Below are 25199 nucleotides of genomic sequence, written 5' to 3'. Positions count from 1 at the left end.
TTACACCTTCTGTTTCTACATCTGAAAGTTTTTATAGACATTTAAAAGCTACATAGATACTCAAAACTTTAAAATAATAATCATATAAATAATTTGAAATATCAAATAATAATTTATGCTATTCATCAAGTAAACATTCAAGTTTGACATTGACAGAAATGATATCCCTCCTTATGAAATATAAACTAAGTAATCACGTGAAATAACTCACACGTTATGTATTAGCTATCTATCATAATCTAATAAGTAGCAAATATAAATACAGGTAGAAAACACAGTTATGCGACTAGTATTGAAAGCGCGTAATAATAACGCAAATACAAATGCGCAATTGGAAGCTCGAAGCTCCTAAGTTTCGACTGATATGACAAAGGAATTTCATAACGTACAACTAATATTAGGCCTAAAATAGGAATCTGTCATTACAGATAAATCAATCTAAAATTCCATTATATAAATTCGCGCGCACATCCCGATTTAAATATATATATTATATATATATTATTTTATATATTTTATATTTTATATATATATAAATTCTATATTTATATATCCATATATGTGTACATATAATCATTTTCTATGTTTGATAGAATTTCAAATGTGTGCTTCTAATGACAACAAGTGACTTTTGTCGTTTGTGTTGATTTTAGGTTTCTTTACCATTTAATGTTGATTTTTTTTGTTACACACGTGTAAATAAAATAATTTTTTTAAATAAATTTTATGTGTATCAATAAAGTCTTTAGATTCTCGTATACGGCAAATAGATTACACTTGGAATTAAACTATTTGCTAAAAGAAAGAAACTCATAGAGAGAATCTGGGAAAAAATAAAATAAATAAATATAAATAAATTAAAATGAATAATAGGCCGAATTAACGAGCAAATTTACAACGTTAATACATCTTGAAGTTTGTTACAATAATATATAAATATTAATCACGGTAAATTATAACGTCGTACGCCGAATTGATAAGAACCGTGCAACTTGCTTTTCGCTGTTAAACAGTTTAACAGCGAAAAGCGAGTTAAACGGTTGTACAACGTTATAATTTACATCATTACAATTAATTATGACATTTATTGATGGACATAAGTACCAATGCCTGGAATTTTTTAAATAAATGACTTTGAGTGACGCCGGTGATGGTTACATCATATCTTAACATAAAAACATGGAACTCAGACCATATGAATTGACAAAACATTTAGGAAGATCTAGATAACGTTATTGACCACATCTTTACGTAACGACACTCGAGTTATTTGGTTATCATTCAAAAAGGCGATTATAGTTTGTGTCTTGAGCGCCTAACGGTTTAAGTATGTAATATCAGCTTTATCATATGAATTCGATTGTTATTGTATTAGGCAGTTTGAAAAGGATCAAGTAAGATTGAAACATGTTCCATGATTTAATAATATTTATATATTATTGTAAAAAATTTCAAGATCTATTAAAATTGTAAATTCGCTTGTTAATTCGGCCTATTATTTATTTTAATTTATTATTAACATATACGAGTTGGTCTATTTGTTATAAATATAAATAATTTGTCTTATGTATGCTTCAAGATATTTGAATTAGATAGTTAGAATTAATCGTATTTTTTGTAATTTGACTTTTGCTAAAATTTTACATTCTCTTTCATCATTAACACGTACATATATATATATATATATATATATATATATATATACATATATATATACATATATATATATATATATATATATATATATATATGTATGTATGTATGTATGTATGTATGCATGTATGTATACTTTTCTGTCTTTTTAGGTCCATATTTAAATTTGATATTTAGATATTAATTTTTTGTACACTACCCTGTAAATATAGAATGCCTTAATTATCGAAAGAATTGGTATATCAATGAGATTTTATATAGAGATACAGAAAACTCGTCTCGAAAATTATTAGCGAAGATATTATCCGGATTTTAAAAGGGCAGTGAATTTAATAAATATGAACACGTTGGCACATTGTAGTAGAAATCTTTGTTGCGCATTTCGACGCATGTAATCGAGAAAAACTTCAGAAAAATGCATTTTGTTCATTGATCCTCCGTAGATACTGTGTGTATACTGTGTGAATATAGAATGCATATATATCTGTTGAAAACGTCAATATATACTCTGGTAAACATTTAATAATTACTCCAGCAATATACTGTAACGACATTTCACTTCGGTCTGATCTAAATACTGTCAAATGTACTTTCAGTTTCGGTTGCGTCTATCGTATTTATTACTAGAACAGTTGCCTAAAGTAACTTGCCTAACTGGTATCTTGTTTGGACCTGGTGCAACATCTAATCATTCCTAATCATAGCAAGTACGATTGAACAGTAGCGCTATTAGATTAAGTTAGACAGAGTCACTATTAAATTCATTACCTATCTAGAGAATAATCCATTAAAGCGTCATTAGTCTTTGTTGCCTCTGATTGTTTGGTGTTCAAAGTCGAACATATATATGTGTTCGTAACACATAATACCCTTCTGTATGTGTGAACATACGTCTAACACGAATGTACGTAAATTTATTTTTGCAAAGAAAAAATCGTCTCGTTGCAAAGATCGCAACATATTATGCGACAATTATAGGAAATAATAATGGCACTATTGTTTCTTCGAGCTTTGACGCATAAAAAATTCAAATAAAATTTAAGTAAGAAAACTGATAACCAATAACGGTCAAATATTTTTCTTGATATTCTCAAGTACTTGACCGTCTTGATTTCAACAGTAATGGATAAAAACACCTTTTAACAAATATTGTTAAATAAGTTTGTAAAAATGGCACTGAAAAAAGTTGTAAGATTTGAGCGTGACGTATTGATTATTCTATAAGATAAAGTATTTTGCAACTTTTGCTTTTTTCATCTTTAAATATTAATTTAATAAAAAACCTACTAAAATTACTTGATCATTTTTATGCATTTTGTGCAATATATATGCTTACTTGCTGCTTTGATTTTAAACCTCATCCTTTGTCCTACGTAAACTTATGCGCGTTACCTTATAGGTAACGTAAAATTAAGTCAAAAAACTAGATGAGAAATGACATTAGTCATTAGTAGGTGGATCCATAGCACAGATTATAGCTTTCATTACACTGGCTGCCGCCAACGCTGCATAAGGCTGCCATTCTTTAATTCGAGTACCATCTTTGTAATCGGCAATCCCGCGGATTACAACGAAATTCTCGCGACAATTACCCAAAATGCTCTCTACGACTGCATCCATTTCGGCGTCAAATGCAAGCGCGCCGAATCGGGTGGCAAACTTTTGCCTAAGTTGATCATCTCGTGCAACTTGTCGACCGGATGCTACAGGCGCTAAATGAATTCGCGAGGATCCATCAATTCTGCAATAATGAAATGTTAATGTATATTTACATATCAACACATGCAAGACATCGAGACAAGCATGCGGTGATATGTTGAATTAATTTTTTCGTCAATTACCTTTTATTTATAGAATCTTGAGGTGCGATTGGATGAGATACTTCGATGACATCCCTTTCTCCAATCGCCATGTACAGCTTGTCAGATTCTGGTGGTGGTGCGTTAAAATCGTGTTCCGATTGATTGACCAGATTTTGCAGACCTTCTTTCATATACGTTTGCCATGGCGGAAATGCTTCGTTTTCAGCCTATAGAAAAAGATAAGTATTTTAGACAAACATATAGCATACAAATCTAATGTAAATATCAATGAAATTACTTGTTTCTTGAGATTGGCTGCAATTTCTTGAAGACCAAGATTTGGAGGACAATATTCTTTGGTTTCAAAATGATAGCTCCCATTTTCGTTCATCTTAGCACTTTCACAATAAATATACGCATATTTCTTATTGAGCGGCGTCGGATGCGATATCACTATATCACCCAGCCGCACGTGTTTATTATAATCTGTATAATGAGGGACACCACCACCAACTCCGACAAGAAAGACGAAATCCACTTTTTGGAATGTACCTACAAAAATTGTAACAAATAATGAAAATAAAAAATCATATACGTATACACATAATATAAAAATTTTTAAGGGTATACTAAATGCATACCTAACAATCTAGTGGTAGTGTTGCCAGCTGCGGTCATTGCTTCCCTGGTGTGTCCCACAGTTGGCAATTTAGTGCACACAATCCTATGTGTACCGATATTGCCCAAAGTATATACATTTGATTCTCCTATAACAAACGATATTTATTCGTTATCTATATTTGTATATTTTGCAATTTATATCTCCTTCTGTTCTTGATTTGCATATGATACATGTGCATTGTGCATCTATCAACAAAGTAAGATGGAACCTGTGTTATGTGTGACGATAAAATGGGTAACGATCCATTCCATGTAGATACATCTCCCGAGTCTAGTAATAATACTAGACATAATAGAAGCAAGTAATGTCTAAAGATTATTAAAAAATCTCTTGTCGAGAGTTTATAGATCGAATATATTTGAATGGATTCTATTATTAAAAATTCAAATATTTAATTAAAATTTTTGAAGACGAAATGTTGCCGATGATAAGAAATAAATAAAAATAAAAAAAATTAAATTTTCTTTACTGGGAACAAATTATTACAAAAATTAAATTATAAAAATATTATTGTTTACATAATAAAAATTAATAAAGTGTAATAAATAAGACTCACACATAAAATAAATACAAAACATAAAATAATAAAATACAATACAAAACATAAGTAAGCCCAACAAAAACGTATACATAACAAAAACAGCCGTACAAAACGTTCACAACACAAAACAAAACAACTTACAATAATTTTACTAACATATATAATATATGAAATCATTTATAACATAAAAGAGACAATGTGTTTCAAAATGTATGTTTGCAGCATCATTTTGCCCTGCATTGTTCTTCGGTCACAAGCAATTGGCAAGCTATGAAATGACATTAAAATGATAGTTATGTTACAAACTACTTTACCAAAACGGCATATCACTCGCGGAACCCCGTCTATCGTGTCTGGTGAGCTTGCGGTACCTAAAGTTTCATGCATGGTGAAATACATCCCCATTATCGTTTGAATATTTGCCGCTGATTAGCGAGCAATAAATCAACAGTTATATTTGCATGAAAGCGGAAAAAGTAGGAATGACTATATAATTGGAACGCTAGCAGAAATTTATTGGATATAATTCAATCAATAATTTTAAAAATAATCATTTGTAGTAATTTATTAAAAAAAAACTAGGAATAAAAGAAAGGGAGTCAATAGAATTATTCTTCTAATGTTTCAAAAGAATTTAGTTACGATTATTTATCTAATGAGAAAAGAGAATAGAGAAATTAGTTTACTTTTTAATATTAATCTAGCACATTGGAAGTGTTACAGTTGTAAGAATATCATTCTTATGTAAAGTATATCTTAAACAGTAATAAAAGAAAAGATCTTACCAACAGTGGTGTAGCGGACAAAGGTTTCCTTATTCTCAATCAATGAATCCACAGCAAGTTTTTCACAGTATTGAGCTGTTATAATAGCTATAGTGGGTTGTTTCGCCACCGTTGGCATCTGCTTCACCACCTAAAAATATATATTATAACATTACAATACAAATAAGTTAATAAAAGTTAATTAAAAAAAAATTATATTTAAGTAATCAATTACTTGAATATGAGTATCTTCATGGACAACACGTGTGTAAGCTCCATGATCCATTGCTTTAACAAGTCCCTTCTCTTGAAGCTCATTTAATTTAGCCTCCACAGCTGATGGCTCCCATCCATGTTCCCTAAAAACAAAATAAAATAGAAATATAATTTCTTTCAACATGTTATTTTCTTGATCTAAATTCTATTTAATACAATTACTTACCTCGCCATATCAACTACAGTAACTGGATTCGGATAGGCAGACTCAATAAGTTCCAAAACTTTTTCTACTGTTAACTCAATCACTTGACCCATAATGGTTTCGTCTGTAGATACTTTCAATAAAAAAAAAAAAAGAAAAAACGCTTATTAAATCGTGCAATTAAATCATGAATACTGGGGTAAGTTTGTCATTTTTCAAGCCGCACATATGCCTATTGTAATTTTAAAATGATAGTTAACAGCATTGAAACAAGAATACAGCACTCCATAACATATGCAAGTTAAATTTTCTGCCATGTGGATGAGTGTGGATGAGTCTAAATCTCATGTATTAGGTAGCTTTTAATCTGTCCAAGGTAGAGAAATGTGTGAAAGTTTCAGAAGTAATATAGCTGTAATAAGTGTGCAATTTAACTAGTCTCTGTTTCTATAACTAGAATCGAGCTAGAACCGTTAGTGAAGGATACAGCTAATGTGTATGTGGAAGAGTAAAACTTGAATACATATATGGATATGGCGGCTACTGACCATGAATAGAAAGGGTTCGTGCTCTACATGGATGCATTTCCTTACAGAATGAAGACTAAAATGGCAATGTCATGGTACTATGTAGTATGACAATGAATAATCAATTGGAAAGATAATTAGAATTTAGGACAGAGAAATAAGTATGATTTTAACGATATGTACATGATATGTAGCTAATGTGTGCATATGCTTCTGATGCTATAAATGTCCATATTTAAAATTAATGCAAATGAAACAGATCACCAAATTAAATTTTAATTAAATAAATTCATATTTCAAATAATTGTTTATTGTGTAATCTGTATTGAGATGTTCATGTATGTTGGGCTGTAAAATATTTTTGTGTTGTATAATAACTTTTATCTATAATCATGCTGTGTGAGAGTAGATATGTATATACTGTACACCGTGTGTAGGGAATACGGTACAAATCCAGGTCAAGTCAAGTGGTTAAATAGGCTGTTTTTCACGCTCTAGTTAATGTATCCTTTAGTAATTGTTCTGTTAATCAGATTGGAAAATTCTTTCTTACATAATCAAAGTGTATAATAATTTCCATAAACCCGTAGCATGTTTCATCTTGATTTTAATAATAATAAAAAAATATATAATTCTCTTTTTTTTTATATTGCTGAACGGAACGCTATTATATAAATCAATGCAACGTAGACAATATTAGGCAAACTATGTTAAATCAATGTTGTTATGGTTACTAGATTTATTGTGCCAAGCGCGACAGGATATATGTATATATCTATTAGCTAAGTACAGAGAGAGAAACTTTTTTTTCTTTTAATCTAAAACTATAAAAAAATTTACAAACGTATCGTCAATAATTGTGTTACAGGAAAATATATTATGTGTGTCAGTTTAGCTTTGGATTATTAGCTTGTGTATATGAGAAAAAGAGAATAAACATCAATGAAATGTGACAAAAAATGCTGATTTTTTTTATTCTCGAACCTGATCTCCACATAACTTTCTCAGAGGGAGGAAGTGTGAATAGTAAGTGACCAGTAGCTGTGAATAATAGAAATTAAGTATGAAATAGATGCTCACGTTCAATACAATGTAATTGCGATTGTACATGGGAAAACCCCGACTTATATTACATAATGGATTTACGAGTCACCAAGAGTTTTAGTCAAGTGTGCATTTCCTTTTACGTTCAGCTACGATGTGCACTTGAGACACGTCTAATATCTTTCAATAAAAAACTATTAAGCCCAATCATCTTAATCAAATAACCATTAACCCCTCCCCTTTCCCATATAGATTTTTTGTCTTAAGCCAAAGTAGATTATATTTGAAAATGAGAATGTATGTATGAAATGTATAGACTAAATCTGATACACCTTATGTGCAATTATCTTTGTAATAATACATTAACAAAGAAGAAATAATTATTTACTTACAAGGCCTGCTTGGAAGAGTAATTGGCTCTTCCAGTTGTCTCAATTCTACCTCCAGCTTTTTAATACTGGGATATTTATGTTGCATCAATTTCATTATCTTTTTAATAAATCCCACATAATCTGCAAAGAATAACTAACATTATTAAAAGTATTACACAGAAGGAAAACTCATATCAATTACAGAAATTTATATATAAAAGCTTAATCAATTTCATATATAAATGCTTTCTTAAATCATATCGAATTTCACGTTCACTGCCTCTTATTGCCAACAGTTTAAAATTAGAATCTTAGCATGTTTATAGGAGAACAAAGAAACATTCATTTAAAGCCTCCAGTTATATCAGACACGTTTGATCTTAAGAATACAGTTCCAAGAATACTACTCTGACTAATGATCAATGTGCGTATCATGTTACACTTCACCTCTAGGAAACTCCTGTGGTGTAACCAGCTCTCTAAAAAATTCTTGCGCAACACTCGGCTGTTCTGCCCCAGCAAGTGCATCAACAAACCAAAACTGAAGGGTCCTTTGTTCCTGTGTGTGCTTTCCTGTTTGCGCACTTACCAGGAACACTCTGAATTGCAGGCACAGTTGGGCAGGCTGACCCTCGCCGTTTGTTACTGCGAATTATAAGATAATAAATATGCAAACTGTTTAATTGAATATCAATTAAACATAGTACTGCCAATTAAAGCAAGGACATCGTACCGGCTACAGCCTGCTTGTTGATAACGATTCCTTTGTGATCCCCGCCGGCGATGTGAACGTTGTTCTCGTTCCCGTTCTCCGTTGGGGGCTCCAGAGCCTGCCTTTCGATTATCAGCGTCGTAGAGTTCGCAGTCTTGCACTTGGGCGTCATTACGATGTGCTCTGCTCCGGGAAAAGAAGACAACACATGTGTTCATAAAAAATTCCTTATCTTCGTCCTTATCGCGTGAGATAATCGCATAAAACCGCGTGTCGCAATTTTACCAAATTTCTCTATCGTATTTTCTTTTTTTCTACACAATAATCCAGTTTAAACAATTCGAAACGGCGAACAAGCGGCAGCTGTTCGCGAAAAAGAAAAAAGTACGATTGCACTCGAAATAAGGATCGTTCCCCGCCCGAATTTCTCTCTCACTCTCTCCCCGTGAATTTTTCTGTTGGAGTACGCGCAACGGGAGCTCGCTTACCAGTCTTCTCGCCCATTTTCGCGACGTCGTTCTGTTCCGTTTGCTGTGACACACTGCTGTTCCCTCGCAAAGGTGACAGGGAGGTGCACCGAAGCAAAACACTTTGTGACGTAACACAGGTGCGACGCTAACCTCCGCTCCGATCGACGAGCGGCCGCTTACTGTCACCACACTCACCAGTGGCGTCACCGATTGCACTATTGCTCCTTTTCTCTTTTCGTTTACTCTCCTACTCTACCGCGCTGGCGCCTGTGATGTTAGCCGTCGATGCATCATCCCTTCTTATTCCCTCCCCCCCCTCTGCCCCGTCCTATTGAATGACCCCTTGCACCCAACCCTATTTTATTCGAATTTTTATTCCGGAATGTTGGACGAGAGAAATCCACTGATTCGGAAAAAAAAACCGATCGGAAGAGACTTCAATAGTTAATCGATGAAGCTAACACAAAGGTCGTCGTTCGATTATTCATCGATGTGTCACCGATGGTATGACGTCACCGTTATTTATATAACGACCTGCGAGCATGTTCCTTTTTGTACAAGAAATGACGCAAATCTGGACATTAATTTAAAACGTACACTTAAAAAGATTTTATCTCACAGTAAATCACATGTATTTGCATTAACTTAAACAAGATGTTACAAAAACGCTTAATAAATATGTTTCTTAAAAAATAGCAATGACTATTGTGAAAAATAGACGAATAAAACAAATTACATGAGCAAATTATTTGAAAAGGAAATTATTATATATATATAGTGTATATACACATCAGATAACTTAATGAATATATGTTCCTTTTTTACATGTCAGGGAATACTTATCTTCGTAAGTTTCTATTAGCGTTTCAAATTCCTAAATTTGGCATTACAGAATATTATCATATCAATTGTTATATTGCGAAACGTATACATTTGAGTTTTATATCAACAAATTATCTAAAATAATCGTTCAAAATACGATTAAAGCATTATTTACAATTCTGACAATATAGAGATTTACTCAAGTAATATCTCTTATTTTAGTTAAACGTATATGTATATTAGAGCAATTATTAAAGCTTAACATGTTAATAATATGTATCTATATTTTTAAAGTATTAATAGTTGTTTCAATATTGCTAACTTCCATTAATAGTGAAGAAAATAATTAAAAATAATAATCAATAAAATATTCAATAAAATTTGAGCCAGAACTTTTTTTCTTACTTTTTAACGTTTTATATTGATTGCAAGTGTATTCAATTTTAGAAGGAAATTACTAGGGGGATTAAATTACTAGAGCAAATTATATTATGGTCTTTATCTCAGAGGCACTGACGAAATAGATGTCATCGAGGTTAATGAGGATGGCCCAGAACTAAGATTGAGTTTATCTAATTCTTCATCAGCTTTGTTGTTCTTCAGATCCTGTTGCGTATACAAGAACTTGTTCCATTCGTCAATTCTGGGATGAGCTAGATGCTATTTTGAAAAACAAATTAAGTAGGTGTACATAAGTTTCAGCATAATACCAAATTTATTAGACAAAAGAGAAAATCTACGAAATGATTATCGTACGTACCTCGGCGACATCGTAAACCCATATTTTACCGGTGTCATCACCGACAGTAACGTGCAATCCGCTTGGCGTCCACGATACCCTGTTCAGAGCAGGGCATCCGTCGACGACAACGCTGGCAGTGGGCACTTCCGTATCCTGATTCAAATTCCACAAATCCAACCTACCGGAATCGTCGACAGAGGCGAACAGCGCCGGGTGCGTGGGAGACCAAGCAACGTCATAGACGTAATCGCCATTGTGTTCGAAAGAATAGAGTGGCTTGTTCTCTTTCAAACTCCAGAGTTTGATAGTCCAGTCAAGGGAGGATGTCAGGAATAGATGGGAGAAGTCTATCCCACCCTGCACCGCGTGCGCGCTAATGCCAGTGACCGGTCCTTGATGACCCTCGTACGTTTCCGTCAATCCGGCACGGCTACCATGTCGACAAGCTATTCAAAGTGTTAATAATTCTTAGTTTACTTTTTGTACATTCTCACGTTACGTATACGGGCACCCGCATTTACCTGAGTAAACGGTTCCGTCCTCACTTCCCATAACGAAATTGTTAACATCGCCGTGTGGGAAAGCTAAGCACGTGGCGGCAATCGCTTTCGATTGCTTCGTGTGCAATTCCAGTGCCTCTTGCGGCTGTGATAACATATCTAAACTCCATGAGCATAATTTACCGTCCGTCGAAATGCTGATTAGATTGTGTGCGTTTTGCGTTCCAACAACGCTCAAGCAGTATACCGGATGCTACAAAATAATTAATGATTTAACATGTTAATCGCACTCATATTCTAAAAGAGAACTTAGAACCAGCTCATTGATGTATGTTGCAAGGTAGATCACACTTACAGTGTGCGCAGTAGCAGATAAGGGAGTGCGTTGTATGGGAGTCCTTTTTTGCACTCGGTTATCCCAAAGTACGATTTGACCAGAATAGGTGCCGCCTAGGATTAAATTCGGATGAAATCTGGCAAACGTGGTGGACATAACGGGTGACTGACAGTGAAAGATAAATTCTGGAGTTGTTTTCTTGAATTTTGTGTTCCAAATTAGACATACTCCATCGGGATCGTTCGGAGTGTCATCGTTGTTGTTATACGAAGCTGCTAAAAGTTCGGGAAATTGAGGCGACCAGTCCATGGAGGTCACACAACGATTACGAGACCATCGCTCGCAGATGAACGAGCGATTCAGCCACAATCGTTGATGACTCTTCTCATCCCTGTAAATTCAAAATAGTCATTTACATCGAGTAGAATACTATCTATAAGTATAGTTCAAACAGTTGTAATGCTTTAGAAACAAAAGATAAAAAATCTATCAATAATTTTTTACTTACATTCCGTCTTCACCGTCCATAGTGCCGGCATAATCAGTGTAGATATCGACCGATTCTCCCAATGCTCTCTCCACGATTCTGCTGGTACGGTCGAGAAATCGTTGGAAGTCTTCCGATAGGATAATCATTTGCTTCTCTTCTTCGCTAAGCTCTCGTACTGCAGGATTAATAAAAGAATCAAGATTTTTTTTATTAATACATAGAATATATACTAAGGATACGCGAAGAATCGATGGCTTACACACCTTCTTTCTTGGGCTTCTCTTTCTTTTTTTCCTGCTCTACCTGTGTAACGGCAGGCTGGACTTCCTTAACTTGCGGTAATCCGTGAGGAAGGATTCCCGGTGGGAGTTTACTTTGGAAACCGTCCATGTGCGGCAAGCTATTTTCTTCGTCTTCGGCTTGGCCATCATCAAATGTCAAAACTGTGGTGAATAAGCTGGTTCCGCCACAAGTACCCTAACTTGGATGTGTAACTATCTAACTACTGATCTACCTATTTATTCGGAACTTGACTAGTATTCTAATGAATCTATTAAATCTTTCAAAAGTGTTTTCATATTAAAAAAGAGAGAAAGAAAAAACTAGTTATTTTACGACAAATATTACAGCGCTTTGAAGAAAACTTATAGCGCAATCTATTATTTTGACTACAATTTTATATAATAATAATAAAAAAAAAACAACAAAAAACAACATTGTACATTCTCCTAAAATCCTAACATTCATTTCTGCAACATTTTCGTATTTATTTTATCTCAAGTGCCGAAAAAGGTTACATGCCAGCGTGTTATTTAAAAAAAGGAAAAATAAATAAATACGTTCATTTCTCTCATAATAGAACGATATATATTTTTTAGGGGTGTGCGGGTACCAGAGATTTTGGATTCGGGTTGGGAATTTTTTTCGGGATCAAGTCGGGACCCGAAAGTTTGTAAAGTTTGGGTACCCGAAATCGGGTCGGCACCCAAAATCAAAACAAAATCCCAAAATTTTGTAAATTTTGAGTACTCGGATCTAAAGTCGGGTCAAGTAGCGGTCAGAGATCTAGATACTTTACACACTGATGTGAAAAAAAAATTACTAAATTTACGTAAGGCATTTCGTTTATATTGAATTACTAAATTTGAATACTGCCAATGAAATATTTACTTACAGTACATAAGTATTTACTCAATAAAAAATGATAATTAAATTAGTGGTCACTCCTTGTACTAAATAAATATATATTTACGTTCAAAAAAATTTTTATTGGGGCAATATTCAAACAAATAATTATTAAAATTTAGTAATTTTTTTCTCACATCAGTGTATAAAGTATTTAGATCCATGACTGCTTCTTAACCCAATTTTAGATCCAAGTACTCAAAATTTACAAAATTTTGGGATTTCGTCTCAATGGGATTTCGGGTTCCGACAGAATTTCCCGACTCAATTTTGGATCCCGACTCGATTTCGGGTACCCAAACTTTACAAACTTTTGGGTTCTGACCCGATCCCCAAAAAAAAAAAATCCCGACCCGACCCAAAGCTCGGGATACCCGTAATTTCGGGTACCCGCACACTCCTAATATTTTCTAATATGAATTGCACAGGTAGTTGCCGACTTGAAAATATTTAATAATGAAATTTTATTTCAGAGGAGCAACATCTAGAAGCATTGATAAATGCCATATCAAATAATTTATCATGCCAGAAAAATGTAAAGTTTCATATATATGGAAACAAAATTATGAGTGTGAGCCTAGATGACATGCAAAATTAGCCACATATACGAAAGGTGGACTGCTTGTTGGTGGACTGTCAATAAATAATATTGATTTTATATTTTTTCACTTTATTTTTAATAATGTCTCTCCACCCATAGTTGGCATGCAGTATCGATAAAATGGAACAATGAGCGTGAAAGATGCGAAGAAATATGAACGTGAACATCACAATAGGAAATTATTAATTTTTCCTCTACCACTAGTGTAATTACTATTATATTTAACGAACAGGTTATTATCACGTGTATGTGAATGAATTGCGTGAGGTCATGAGGTTTTACCATCTCTCTCTTATAACATTTATGTCGAATAATGATAAATAATAAATAAAGATTAATGAACACTAAAATTGAAAAGAAGTAGCTTATAGCCGCGTTCGTAAAATTAATTCTTTTTTAAATAATAAAATAATAAACAAAATGCACACCGAGTGGAGACGATTTAACGCAACTTTCCAGGTCTCATGCAGTACCGATTACAAGATTACATCTACAACTGCGACGAATAAAAAATAAAGTAGCCTATGATTCTTTGTCTTTACCTCTTAAGAATAATGAAGAGTTAATAAATTTGTAATCAAATCTTATAAAAGTGCTAAATTCTAAATATCTTCAATCATTAAATAGCTCACAATGTATATCGCTTCAAAAAGTAACGACACAATGCTTAAATGTTTTTGCATGCGCGAGACATAAAGCGGACTTAGATTACATAAAAAAAAATGTAATTAAAAAATATATATAATAAAGCAAATCATCAAGCAAATTGTAAACGCCAACGGCATTTCCCTCCTTTCAGTGCATATATAAGATAGAGACGACAAATTGCAAAGAAAGTTACGTGAAGATATTATATTTTTAGGCGCAACTTTGTGAAAGTGTGAGGTAGAATTATGGACATGTCTGTGAAATAATTAGCAAAGTGATTCGTCTCTAGAGAGGAATTACCTACCTGTAAATTCGTCCTCCCATTCTAAACCAGGATTTAGATTGTACTCGTCTTGAAGGAGGGAAAAGAAAATGTCAATCAATTTGATATCCTATTTGCCGAAATTGTTTGTAGCGCTTTTTAAATATATATCTTTTTAAGTAAACATTATTGATGCATAATAATACATGTACAAAAACTAAAAATTACTTGAGTCTTTCATTTCGCTTTGTAACGCGATTCTAATATGAAATTTCGTTATTACATCAGTCTCACAATAACGTGTTGCAATATAAGATTCAACTAACTTTTCTTATTTTGTCATGCAAAATACATCAACAATCGCTTAAAAAACTTGCAAATAGTAATTGAATTTGATAAATTATAGTCGACGTATCTATTTACATGCGTACAATATTCCCATTTGCAACGGCTCTGTATACTTCAGAGTATGTTTCAAAATACTGATTCACTCACGACAGAGTTAATAAGAGAAGCTCCTTACTTTTTAAAATATTTAAAAGTTTTTTTTAATATCTTCGCTAATTATTATTATAGATATCGAATAAAAGAATTTATTATAAGAATCTTAATAGTTTTCATCTTTAACGTATGTATAATTGCAAGATATTTTTCTTTCTGTTAATTAATATAGAACATGACGAGGTAGGATATTTCTCGGAAAATAAATCTGGCGCAAAAACTCATTATTAGTAAATTTCAGAAAAAAATTTTTCATAGTAACCAAAATGAAGACAAGTAAGGGATCATGAAATTGAAATAACGATTTAATACAACATACTGACATCTCCGACTGTTATATAAATAAAAACTGCATGTTCTTTTAAAAAAAAACTAGAGATACTCATAATAATTACTTTTTAAAAGAGTTGACTAGCAGCAAAAATAAGTCTGTCAACATTCGTAAGATAGAAAACATAAAAGTGCGCGATATTGTACTTATTTTGAGAATGCTGTACAGCTATGCTGCGATATAATCATAAACACATATATTCATGGATCATGTCTGTCGTTTCAACTTTGTTAATTTATCGACTTTGTTGCTACGCCACCCTCGTGCTGTTAAGAAGCAATATTCTGCGACTGAGAAACATTTTATTAAAAAAAAAAGTTCCTGCATCACTAGAAGCTCAAGCGTCATATCTTTATAGTAAGGATTAAAATGTTATACATCAGAGGTAAATAACTTATTAAAAACAGAGTCAGAGTGTAACGTGTACTATGTTACTTTTAACTTGAGCTCAGTTAATATCCCACAACACCTTAGCTCTATAAAAATTGCTTCCATGTTAGTAAGCATTGGCGATGCGTTAGCATTTCCAATAGAATTTCAGGTAATAATCGTGAATATCGCGCCGAGAACTCTGGAAGGTGCGTTAAGTTGTGACAAGATTTGCCAATGGATATTTCTCTTAAAAGACTGATATTCTTGACATGATGAAATGGCTTCAAGAATACCATTGATAGTTGTCAGAACTTTATAACACTATACCGTTAAATTTCATTAAATACTGTAATCCATCTTGCTTTCTTTTATATCCTCATATTCCTTTGAGCATTAATAGACAATATTTTTATTGGTAGCATGCCTACTGTGTAAAATTAATAGTACTTGTAAGAAACAGCTTGAAAATATTGCGAAAATCGTGTTTTTGAAGAACCAGAATCATTGAAATAACCATCTTTGAAATCTAAGCATGCTTTCCGAGAATTAGATATATGTGGATAGACTTGTATAGTGTGCCTGTTAGCAGATTTTCTTTGCTGTATAGAGTCGGGATGTCAGATAAATAATTGGAAAATAACAGAGACACGGTAAATAAAGAATAAATGCACCCAAAAATAGACAAACTTAACGAAAAAGAAAGTCAGAAGAGGTATAAAAGCATATCCATAAAATAGTAAAGACCGATTAGGCCCCGGGTGGAGAGTTGTTTTGCATTCCTTATTGATATTTCTTAGGGAAAATGTTAAATTCTGGAGACTCTTCATCTGATTTTTTTTTAGTCTCAGCTGTAATCTTTCCTAAATAAAGGCAAGTAAAAACACTCTAATATGTTGCAAATGACAGTTAATTTCATGTAATGTAACGTATAACTGATGAATTACACGAACAATGTACGCTATATTTTTGGTCAGCAAATTGTAAATTCAGTTTTATAATAATCATTTCTCTTATTTTGACACGTTCGATTTAGCGTGAATAATTTAGAATAGCATGTAAAAATTAATCTGAATACGCGTCACTCTCTATTGCCAAGAATCGTAGCCCTCAATTCTCTTTAGAAAGATCGTTGTTTCAAGTAATACAAACTGAATACAAGCTAAACCTAATTCTGAACCTAACAGTGTCGTTTTCAGAACCAAGAGAAATCATAACTTACCGTAATAGTCGAATGCATGAGCTGAGAAGGGGAGGGAAAAAAATTGTTCTTAGTTACGATATCATAAGAATGCACTACGCTAATAACACCTCTCTACACTCAGACTCGTTAGTTAAAAAAAAAAAAAAAAATTAAAAATTAAAAAAAAAATAAAAAAATTTACGACAAAATTCAAAACTATACAAAAGTATAACAAATAATTTTGTAATAAGTATTTCTGACCGTTTAAAAAATATTTTACTATATACCTTACAGAGACAACAACATAAATTTTTAAATGCTGCATAATTTGTTTGTAAAAATTTCCAAAAAACGGGTAACAGCAAGTAAAATCATAGCGTTTCGTAAATACGATTTTCGAATATATCTCATACCTTGAAATAATAATATTACGCTGAATGTAGTTAGGTGGATGTAATTTTGTAAATTCTTATATGGTGCGGTACTTCAATTCCTATGTTTAAGAGGAAACGTACATATTCAGGATGTTTATCATTAGGGTAATTAATGTTCATTTTCCATGTTCAACACTTTCGTTCGCTTTTGATTATTAAGTTTTGTAGCGTTCATTAGATTATTGATCCAATATCATGATGAAACTTTTAAGTTTCTTTCAGTTATCCCTAATAAATGTTCTTTAATGAATGAGCTGCAATATCTCACTTACATCCCTTGTCACACTTATGCCTACCCCCTAAGTCTCTCTCAAAATTAATATTGCTAATATATGGGAACAATAAAGCAAAAATAATTTTAGAAGCGTAGACATTTCTCTGTCGATGTTAGAGTACATATATAACTTAGTAATTAATACTTTATCAGAGTTTTTATCACACTTTTTAAGAATATCATAAAGTAAAAGAAGCTACTTTTATATATATATATCTTATTTATCATTAGAAAACGTTATATCTTTTTATATCCAAAAATGTACTGGAGAAATATTCTATGTGAGCACAAATACCAATTCTCTACCAGCACGCATGAGTCATGGCATAACAATCTTGTAAGTTTCACTTTGTAATTGTAATTTGTATGTTTTCCCAACAAACAGGACCTAGAGTTAATGTGCTGTGTAATCTTAACTTTCAATCAGTTATTTCGTTAAACTATTAAAGCGTGAGTAAGCTCTTTTATATGCAAGCAGACGGTCACATCTGTGTATGTGGAAGTAAAACTGTAAAAGTCTTAAAGAGATAATCAACACTGAAGTATACTTGTAATATAAAGATTTCTCAGTATAACATAGCATGTACAATAAAAATATAAATTTCCACATACAAAACTCTTGCACAATTCAGATGTAAAGTCGGTTATCATAGCAATTTGTGTGTAATCTTCATGACTCCTCGTTGCCTTCACATAACTTCAAATATATGAAGAAGAACGAAAAATCAAAGATCTGCGGAGCAATGTTTGAAAAGCGTAAAGCACCCCAAAAATTAGACTCTACATTCCTTTCGCTTGGAACGCGACGTATCTCTACCTTCCGATGTGTATCTCTACCTCTCTAACGTAACGTCGTACGACAATTATGGAAGGATATAGTAAAAAAGTAGACAGAACATACATAGGTAGTTTGGTGCAGACCCACCTTTCCTGGGACGCCACCAGTCAGTCTCAAAGTAGCCTGCGGAGCAAGAGTGAGTTGGTGTTGTTGTTGAACAGGAGGAGTAGATGGTGTATGCGGAAGACGATGTGGACAGCCCTTGTGTCCAACACCGATGAATCGATCAGATTGTATCGCAAGACAAGGGAACACGCGTATGTTTAATTAACACCGCAAGATCAGTTAGGTAACAAATATATAAAAAATTCATCATGTATTTATACGTATATGTGTATATAAATTTTTAATATAGTTTTCTGTGTTCATTCAAAATGACAAATCATAATTTTAAAGGGAAATATTTTCTTCCACCTATGAATTTAAATTTTATTATGTTAACGTTGCGCTATCTCTCAGTAAAGTAGGTGGTATCAGAACAAAATATATGAAAAGTTGTTAATCACTAACATAAAGTGTTTGTGATCAGTTCCGTATTGTTAGCAGAGAGTGTAAGTCCAAGATTAATTGTCAGTAAAACATATAACTTAAGTGTTTGAGAACTAACTGAATTTGCGGTTGTGTGTCATGAAAATGAAAATGTTGTTTGTAAGAATGCGTTGCCACCACCAAAAAAAACTTAACTTAAACCAAACCCAGATTGATTGTTAGATGCTTACTACCTGTTATATACTGACTAATATATTTGTTACACACATAATCTAAGGCTCACAGTAAAAACTGTTATTCATTTTCCATTACAATAACAACATAATGATAATATATTATTCACTTTTCTTATATTATTCACATGTTATTGGTGTATGTTTTCAAATATGTGCTGATTAATAATATTTGTGTCGCTACATAAACACAATATGTTATTTTTTTAATGTCGAGTATTGTTTGAGTAACAAAATATAAAAAAATCATGTAAAAGTGTTGAAATTGATCCTTCATAAATAATATGAAGGAAAAGTGCAAAATAACTGCGACATAATGAATTATTAAATTCATATTTTAGGAATATGTAAGTTTCCTCACCTTGGAAATTAATTATAGGAAAACAATTTAGAAGATTAACTCAATCTTAATATTATTCGTCCTTAATATCATTCCAAAACTAAAAATTACAAAATTGCACTTGTGTGATTAATAACATCGTAATTTACATCATTCGCAGTTAATATACAAAGTAACAAAAAAATATTGTTAAGACTTTGTAGTTACAGACAAATTGTAACAGTGTTGTAAAAAAAAAATATGAAAATGTATATTGTCTTTTTTATAAACCACCCACTTTACCATAGACAATTATGAAAATTTGTTGATGCGGAAATTATGGAATATGTGTAGCTTAATATATTTCAGTGATCTTAAAACACACATTATGTGAACGCACTATAAATTTGTGAACTTATGTTAAAATAAATATTATTAAAACAACTATTTTATATAAAATAGTAAGAAAAATAGTTGACGATTATAATCATATAATATCTAACAATATTTAACACGCATCTTGTAACCAATTAATCAGATTTAAAAAATTTTTGAAAGTCACATTTCATCATTCTATCAATATTTATGTCCGTAAAAATGTTGTAAATTCACATGTTTTCTAATATCTAAACGTTTCTTTTGCGAAATCACGAGTGAAATGTAACACATATGTGCAATATAAATAAATGAATAAATATAAGAGAAATATTGACTCACCGTCGTGGGATGTATGCGTAGTTTGGATGGTTTGTGTTTGTTTGCTATAAACGACCGGTTCTTTCGGTGGAATGTTTGTATGTGCCACGGAGACAATTGTGAGCTCTCGATTCTTCCTTCTTCCTGCACTGCTTTGTACCAGAATGTCAAGTTACAAATTGATCTTAAAAAGAACATAGGAGGAAAGTAGATCCATACCTTTGAGCAGAATTTATACTAGATGGTTGCAAGCTGGCATCTGGTGTAGCGTTAGCACTTTGTTCAGGCGTCAGTGAGCTCATGCTAGACAAACTGGAGAGCACATCTACAAGTGGGCATAAAACAGTTAGGATGTTGCATAGGAAAAAAAGACAACAATACATAGAACATATAATATAAATAATAAAATATAATAATAAAGTAGGTATAAATACATAAAAAAACTTGTAATCAAACTACAGTGATGATATACCTGACACTGGTGCTACACCCAGAGAAGATAACATTGCATCTATCTCCTTGCGCTGATCCTTGTCCGTGCCAGCGGCACGAACGGTAGCTTCTTCTACCTATAATCCATAAATGAATCACTTTACCATTACAATCATTATGACTACATCTTTATACACACATATAAAAACTATAAAAAGTAAGTATTTTACTTATAAACATTTTATTCCTTACATCCTTCTGTTCTTTCTCCCTCCTACGCCTTTCCTTCTCCTCCCTAATAGCTTGCAGCTTCGCCTTCTTCCTTTCTAGCTCAGCTTTTCGATCAGACATCATCTTGTCAACTTTGTGATGGATATCTGAAAAAAATTATATCACAGACTTTTGAATGATACATTTAAATCAAGTGCAGGCAACTCTCATCTCCGACAAAATATGTACGTCTCAAAGAAACATCGACGTAATAAAATTGGCCGAGGAAGTTACCACCAAGAAGCCCAAATACAGTTATTGATTTCTCAGCGATGACGTCAGGCTCGTCGGTGCCGAATCGTTGACGGTGTTAAATCTACCGTTCGATCAATTACAAGTAAAACTGCTGTACCTTTTCGCGATCGCTCAAGCCCTCCGAGAGAATGTGATGGTTTAGGCAAAATTAATCGCACCGTAATGAACAGTGGCAGGACTTTGTCGCGACTCGCGCTCGCTCGAATCTGGGCGATGTCGACGTTGCGATGCGCCAATTGATCGCCAGCGCGAGTTAAATGCGATAGAAATGGTGGGCTCACCTTTGCTACGGACAACGAGCGAAACGAAAACAGTGATATGCGATTTGATGCTTGTGCCTTTATTCCATTTTATATCATTTCAAGGAAATAAGGAAATCCACGATCCTTCACCGAGCACCATGTTACACCTGCACCATCTAACTGTAACAGAAAGAAGCCTGAGAGTCGCCATCGCGCATTCGCGCATCGTACGCCTGCGTGCATCATGCGCTTGCGCGTGTTCATGTGTAAATACAGATGGGAGAAAAAGAAAGAGAAAGAGATTTTGGTCGCATTTTTTCTCTTCTATTAGTAATATGATTTCCAATAATGACGTCGCATCGTCTCGACGGAGAGAAATCTGACGCTAAAGTAATCGATTACTTTCGATTATTTGATATGATGATCTATATATGTTGAGGATTAATTCAGATTTTAATTTACTTATACATTTTATTTTAATTTTAAAAGTAATTATAATCTGAGACACGTTTTAAACATAAATAATAATTAGTATCATAATGCGAAAAATACATGAACGCGATACGTGTAGTGTCGACATTGGCGCGTGAAGTTGGCCTCGCGAGAGACGAAGCCGCTTCCCGTCATCCTAAGCTGTATTCATGTTCCTTTTACAGAACATGGGGGACACGGAGTGGACCGGCTCTAGAGTGGCTGCGTCAACGCTGCTCGTTTAACAGGTAAACGAGGCTTATCGCATTAATATTTACTGCAAATTTAATCATCGCACGCAATGTAGATTCGATGCTCTCATCAAACGCGGTCGCGACGCGAGTGCGGCGTCGATCTTGATGCGTAAAGTTAACTGCGCCGGCTCGTCATTTTTGCATTTTCGTTTAAAGAGCACGAGGGAGGGGGGGGGACGCGATGCGGATCGGAGAACGAGTGGCGTCGCAAACCGACTAAATATATGTGAGCAAAATCTATATTAATCTCAGAATAATATTTACCGCCGAATTAATCGCCGCATAATTAAAGATTCGGTGCTCATAGATCAATAATCCATGAAAACGCGCATTTGCAATAATTAATGCCAAAGAAATGTATCGCGCGAATAATCGACAAAACGACGAACATATTATTGTGTGTTACAAAGATCGCGTGCGGATATCTCCTTATAAAAAAAACACGATTACTCTGGAGAATACGAAATAAAAGACAGCGTATTTATTCGTCAATTCGATAATGTTGCTGAAAATGCATGAACGAGAAATTAACAGCGGGATACGTAGCGTCGCCACAGCAAGGTGGCGCGCGGATGCGGCGTCGAGTTTGTCGCCGTGAAGTTAACCGCGCGAGAGACGAAGCCGTTTCTCGCCGTCTTCTCAGTTACATTCACGTTTCATTTGCAGAACGCAACAGACGCGGGACGGACCAGCTCCAGAACGGAGGTATCGTCGCGGCTTGTTTAACAGGTGAACAAGACTTATATCAATAATGCATTAATATTTCACTATCAATATGATCATCACGTAATGTAGATTTGATGCTCGTGTGCAGCGCGGTGGCGGCGCGAGCGCGGTGTCGATCTTGACGCGTAAAGTTGACCGCGCGGAAACGAAGCCGGTTCGCCATTTTAATTTCCATTTACGTGTCTGATTGCAGAACGCGGCCGACGCAGGACAGATCGGAACCGGAGCGAGCGGCGTCGCGACCCGGTTAACAGGTATTAAGCGACATCAATCTCAATCTCGATCGCGTCAATATTATTGATCAGTTTAACTGTCACGTAATACAAATTGTGTACTCATACCGGTGATTCATACAAATGCGTATTTACTCGGTCGCGATAATTACTCGGTCGAAGGTATATCGCGCTACCTGTTGACAACGATATATAATATATATTATTGGATTGCAAGTAACGCGCGCGGATATCGAGCTAATAATATTAATATGCTTCTAACGTATAATACGAAATAAAAATCGTCATAAAAAGCAACGTATATTTGTTGCTTGTGACGCGGACTAGTGATGAATGTGAAGTTAAGAGCGTAGCGTCATTACGTCACAAGTGCGGCGTCGCTATGAAGTTGTCCGCGCGGGAAACGAAACCATTTCGTCTTCTTAATTGCATTTACTTTTTATTTGCAGAACGCGGTGTACGCAAAAAAGATCAACTCCGGAATGAATGGCGTTACGATTCATCTAATTAGTAAGCAAAGTTTACATTAATCATGCATTTCTTTTTAAACAACATCTAATTATCGCACAAAACATAAATTCGACACTCGTTTACGACATAGCGCGCGATTCATGTATTTTAATAATTTATTTTCATTAAAACTTTACTCTTTTGTTATACATCCGTCGAATTGATAAATAAAAAGCGATACTTACTTGCAAAAATAATTTTTCCATATATTTATTTTTAATATTATTCCTATTTGAATATTTTTTTGTATTTGAATACTTTTTGTTTTACAGATTGTATCTTATTGTATGTACTACAATTTTATTATTGCGGAAATATAATCGTGGAAATATAATCTGAAGAGGAGATTTGACAATTCGGAAATAGATCGGATTTAAAAGGGGTATCGGGCCTCAGTGGAGTAACTTTGCAGTAAGTATTATTGCTTACATAAAATAAATTGTTTGTTTACGTTTCTTTAGTCATTTTGTTTCCATTTAAAAAAAATAATAATTAGAGGAAAAAATATTTTAATATAAAATAAATAAATTTATTTTTATAAAGTTATTCTTTTTGAAAATTGTATAATTATAATATTTTAAGCAATTAAAAAATTCAATGCATGTAAGAATTATCTTTTAAATCGTTGATTATTTTGAGAGCTACTTTAATAAGAATCTTATATTTATATGTTACAGATTCTGTAACTCCACTGTTGCGCATCAATCGGTGAGTGATACAAAAATTTATAAATGAGGTAACAAAACTATAAAATATAGCAAACCATTTTACTTTTTAATAATAAAAAAGAAATGTTTTTTAAATGTAAAAATTTAGAGAACATTTCTTTTATAATATCAAATTTATAAAAATATTTAATAAAAATTGTCTTAAAAAATTGAGTTAAAATAAATAAAATTATGTTGCGTTTATTATTTTAATTCATGGAATTATTATTGTGTCCAAACATAATAAAAATTCATAATTTTTGTTATGGCCATAAAAATAATTCTGTCAAGATATAACTTTAATTAGATGAATTAAAATAATGTTATGACATAATTCCATTTATTAAAATTATGTCATGACATAATAATATATCTATAAATTAAAATTATGAAATTATTTTTATGTTACGACATAATTTTAATAAATAAAATTATTAATATATCATAACATAATTTTAATAAATGGAATTATTATATTATAACATAAATTTAATTGGAAAATAAAAATTATGTAGCAACATAAAATAATTCTATAAATTAAAATTAGGTTCTAGCATAATAATAATTTTGTGAATAATAATTACTTCAAAACACAATACTAAATCCAAATTTTTATTGTATTTTATACATAATAATAATTTAATAAACAAAAATTATATGTATATCAAAATGATTAATGACGAACTGAATAATATTGAATTGAAAAAAATATAAAGCTTTAGTAGTACACAGTATAGGTATTTTGAAGAAACCTAGATAAAAAAATTAATGCAAAAACATATGCTCATTTTAAATAACTATAATATTTAAAATTTATTTGCTTGTTTCACTCGAAACTCATGTTAGTGAATACAAATT

The 25199-nt window shown here is 32.9% G+C and overlaps 2 protein-coding genes across 45 annotated transcripts; both read right to left on the bottom strand.

Moving 5' to 3' along the window:
• Positions 1-89: 89 nt before the first annotated feature.
• Positions 90-9262, bottom strand: LOC105195713. 4 transcript variants are annotated; one of them, XM_011161247.3, is made up of 13 exons: positions 9006-9262; positions 8539-8700; positions 8253-8450; positions 7827-7946; positions 7375-7431; positions 5885-5996; positions 5678-5801; positions 5464-5593; positions 4993-5049; positions 4097-4222; positions 3754-4007; positions 3495-3682; positions 90-3394 (listed from the first exon to the last, which is right to left on the bottom strand). In XM_011161247.3, the coding sequence occupies exons 1-13, from the start codon at positions 9019-9021 to the stop codon at positions 3094-3096; spliced, it is 1845 nt and encodes a 614-aa protein (XP_011159549.2). In that variant the 5' UTR covers positions 9022-9262; the 3' UTR covers positions 90-3093. The 4 variants fall into 4 exon arrangements, with proteins under 4 accessions (XP_011159549.2, XP_025989459.2, XP_011159550.2 ...); XM_026133674.2 differs by lacking the exon at positions 4993-5049 and having other exon boundaries at positions 9006-9260; XM_011161248.3 differs by lacking the exon at positions 7375-7431 and having other exon boundaries at positions 9006-9260.
• Positions 9263-9600: 338 nt separating this feature from the next.
• Positions 9601-21646, bottom strand: LOC105195714 (cytoplasmic dynein 1 intermediate chain). Of its 41 annotated transcripts, none has more exons than XM_026133659.2 (14): positions 21480-21646; positions 20926-21050; positions 20714-20810; positions 20461-20566; positions 20263-20393; positions 18568-18705; positions 16998-17018; positions 14617-14664; positions 12142-12321; positions 11897-12053; positions 11407-11779; positions 11073-11304; positions 10570-10997; positions 9601-10469 (listed from the first exon to the last, which is right to left on the bottom strand). In XM_026133659.2, the coding sequence occupies exons 2-14, from the start codon at positions 21025-21027 to the stop codon at positions 10308-10310; spliced, it is 2175 nt and encodes a 724-aa protein (XP_025989444.1). In that variant the 5' UTR covers positions 21028-21050; positions 21480-21646; the 3' UTR covers positions 9601-10307. The 41 variants fall into 41 exon arrangements, with proteins under 41 accessions (XP_025989444.1, XP_025989448.1, XP_025989449.1 ...); XM_026133663.2 differs by having other exon boundaries at positions 12142-12297; XM_026133664.2 differs by having other exon boundaries at positions 18592-18705.
• Positions 21647-25199: the final 3553 nt, after the last annotated feature.

The sequence above is a fragment of the Solenopsis invicta genome, chromosome 4 (assembly GCF_016802725.1).
Source record: "Solenopsis invicta isolate M01_SB chromosome 4, UNIL_Sinv_3.0, whole genome shotgun sequence".
Classification (NCBI taxonomy): domain Eukaryota; kingdom Metazoa; phylum Arthropoda; class Insecta; order Hymenoptera; family Formicidae; genus Solenopsis; species Solenopsis invicta.
This window is presented reverse-complemented; position numbering and strand designations above follow the sequence as displayed.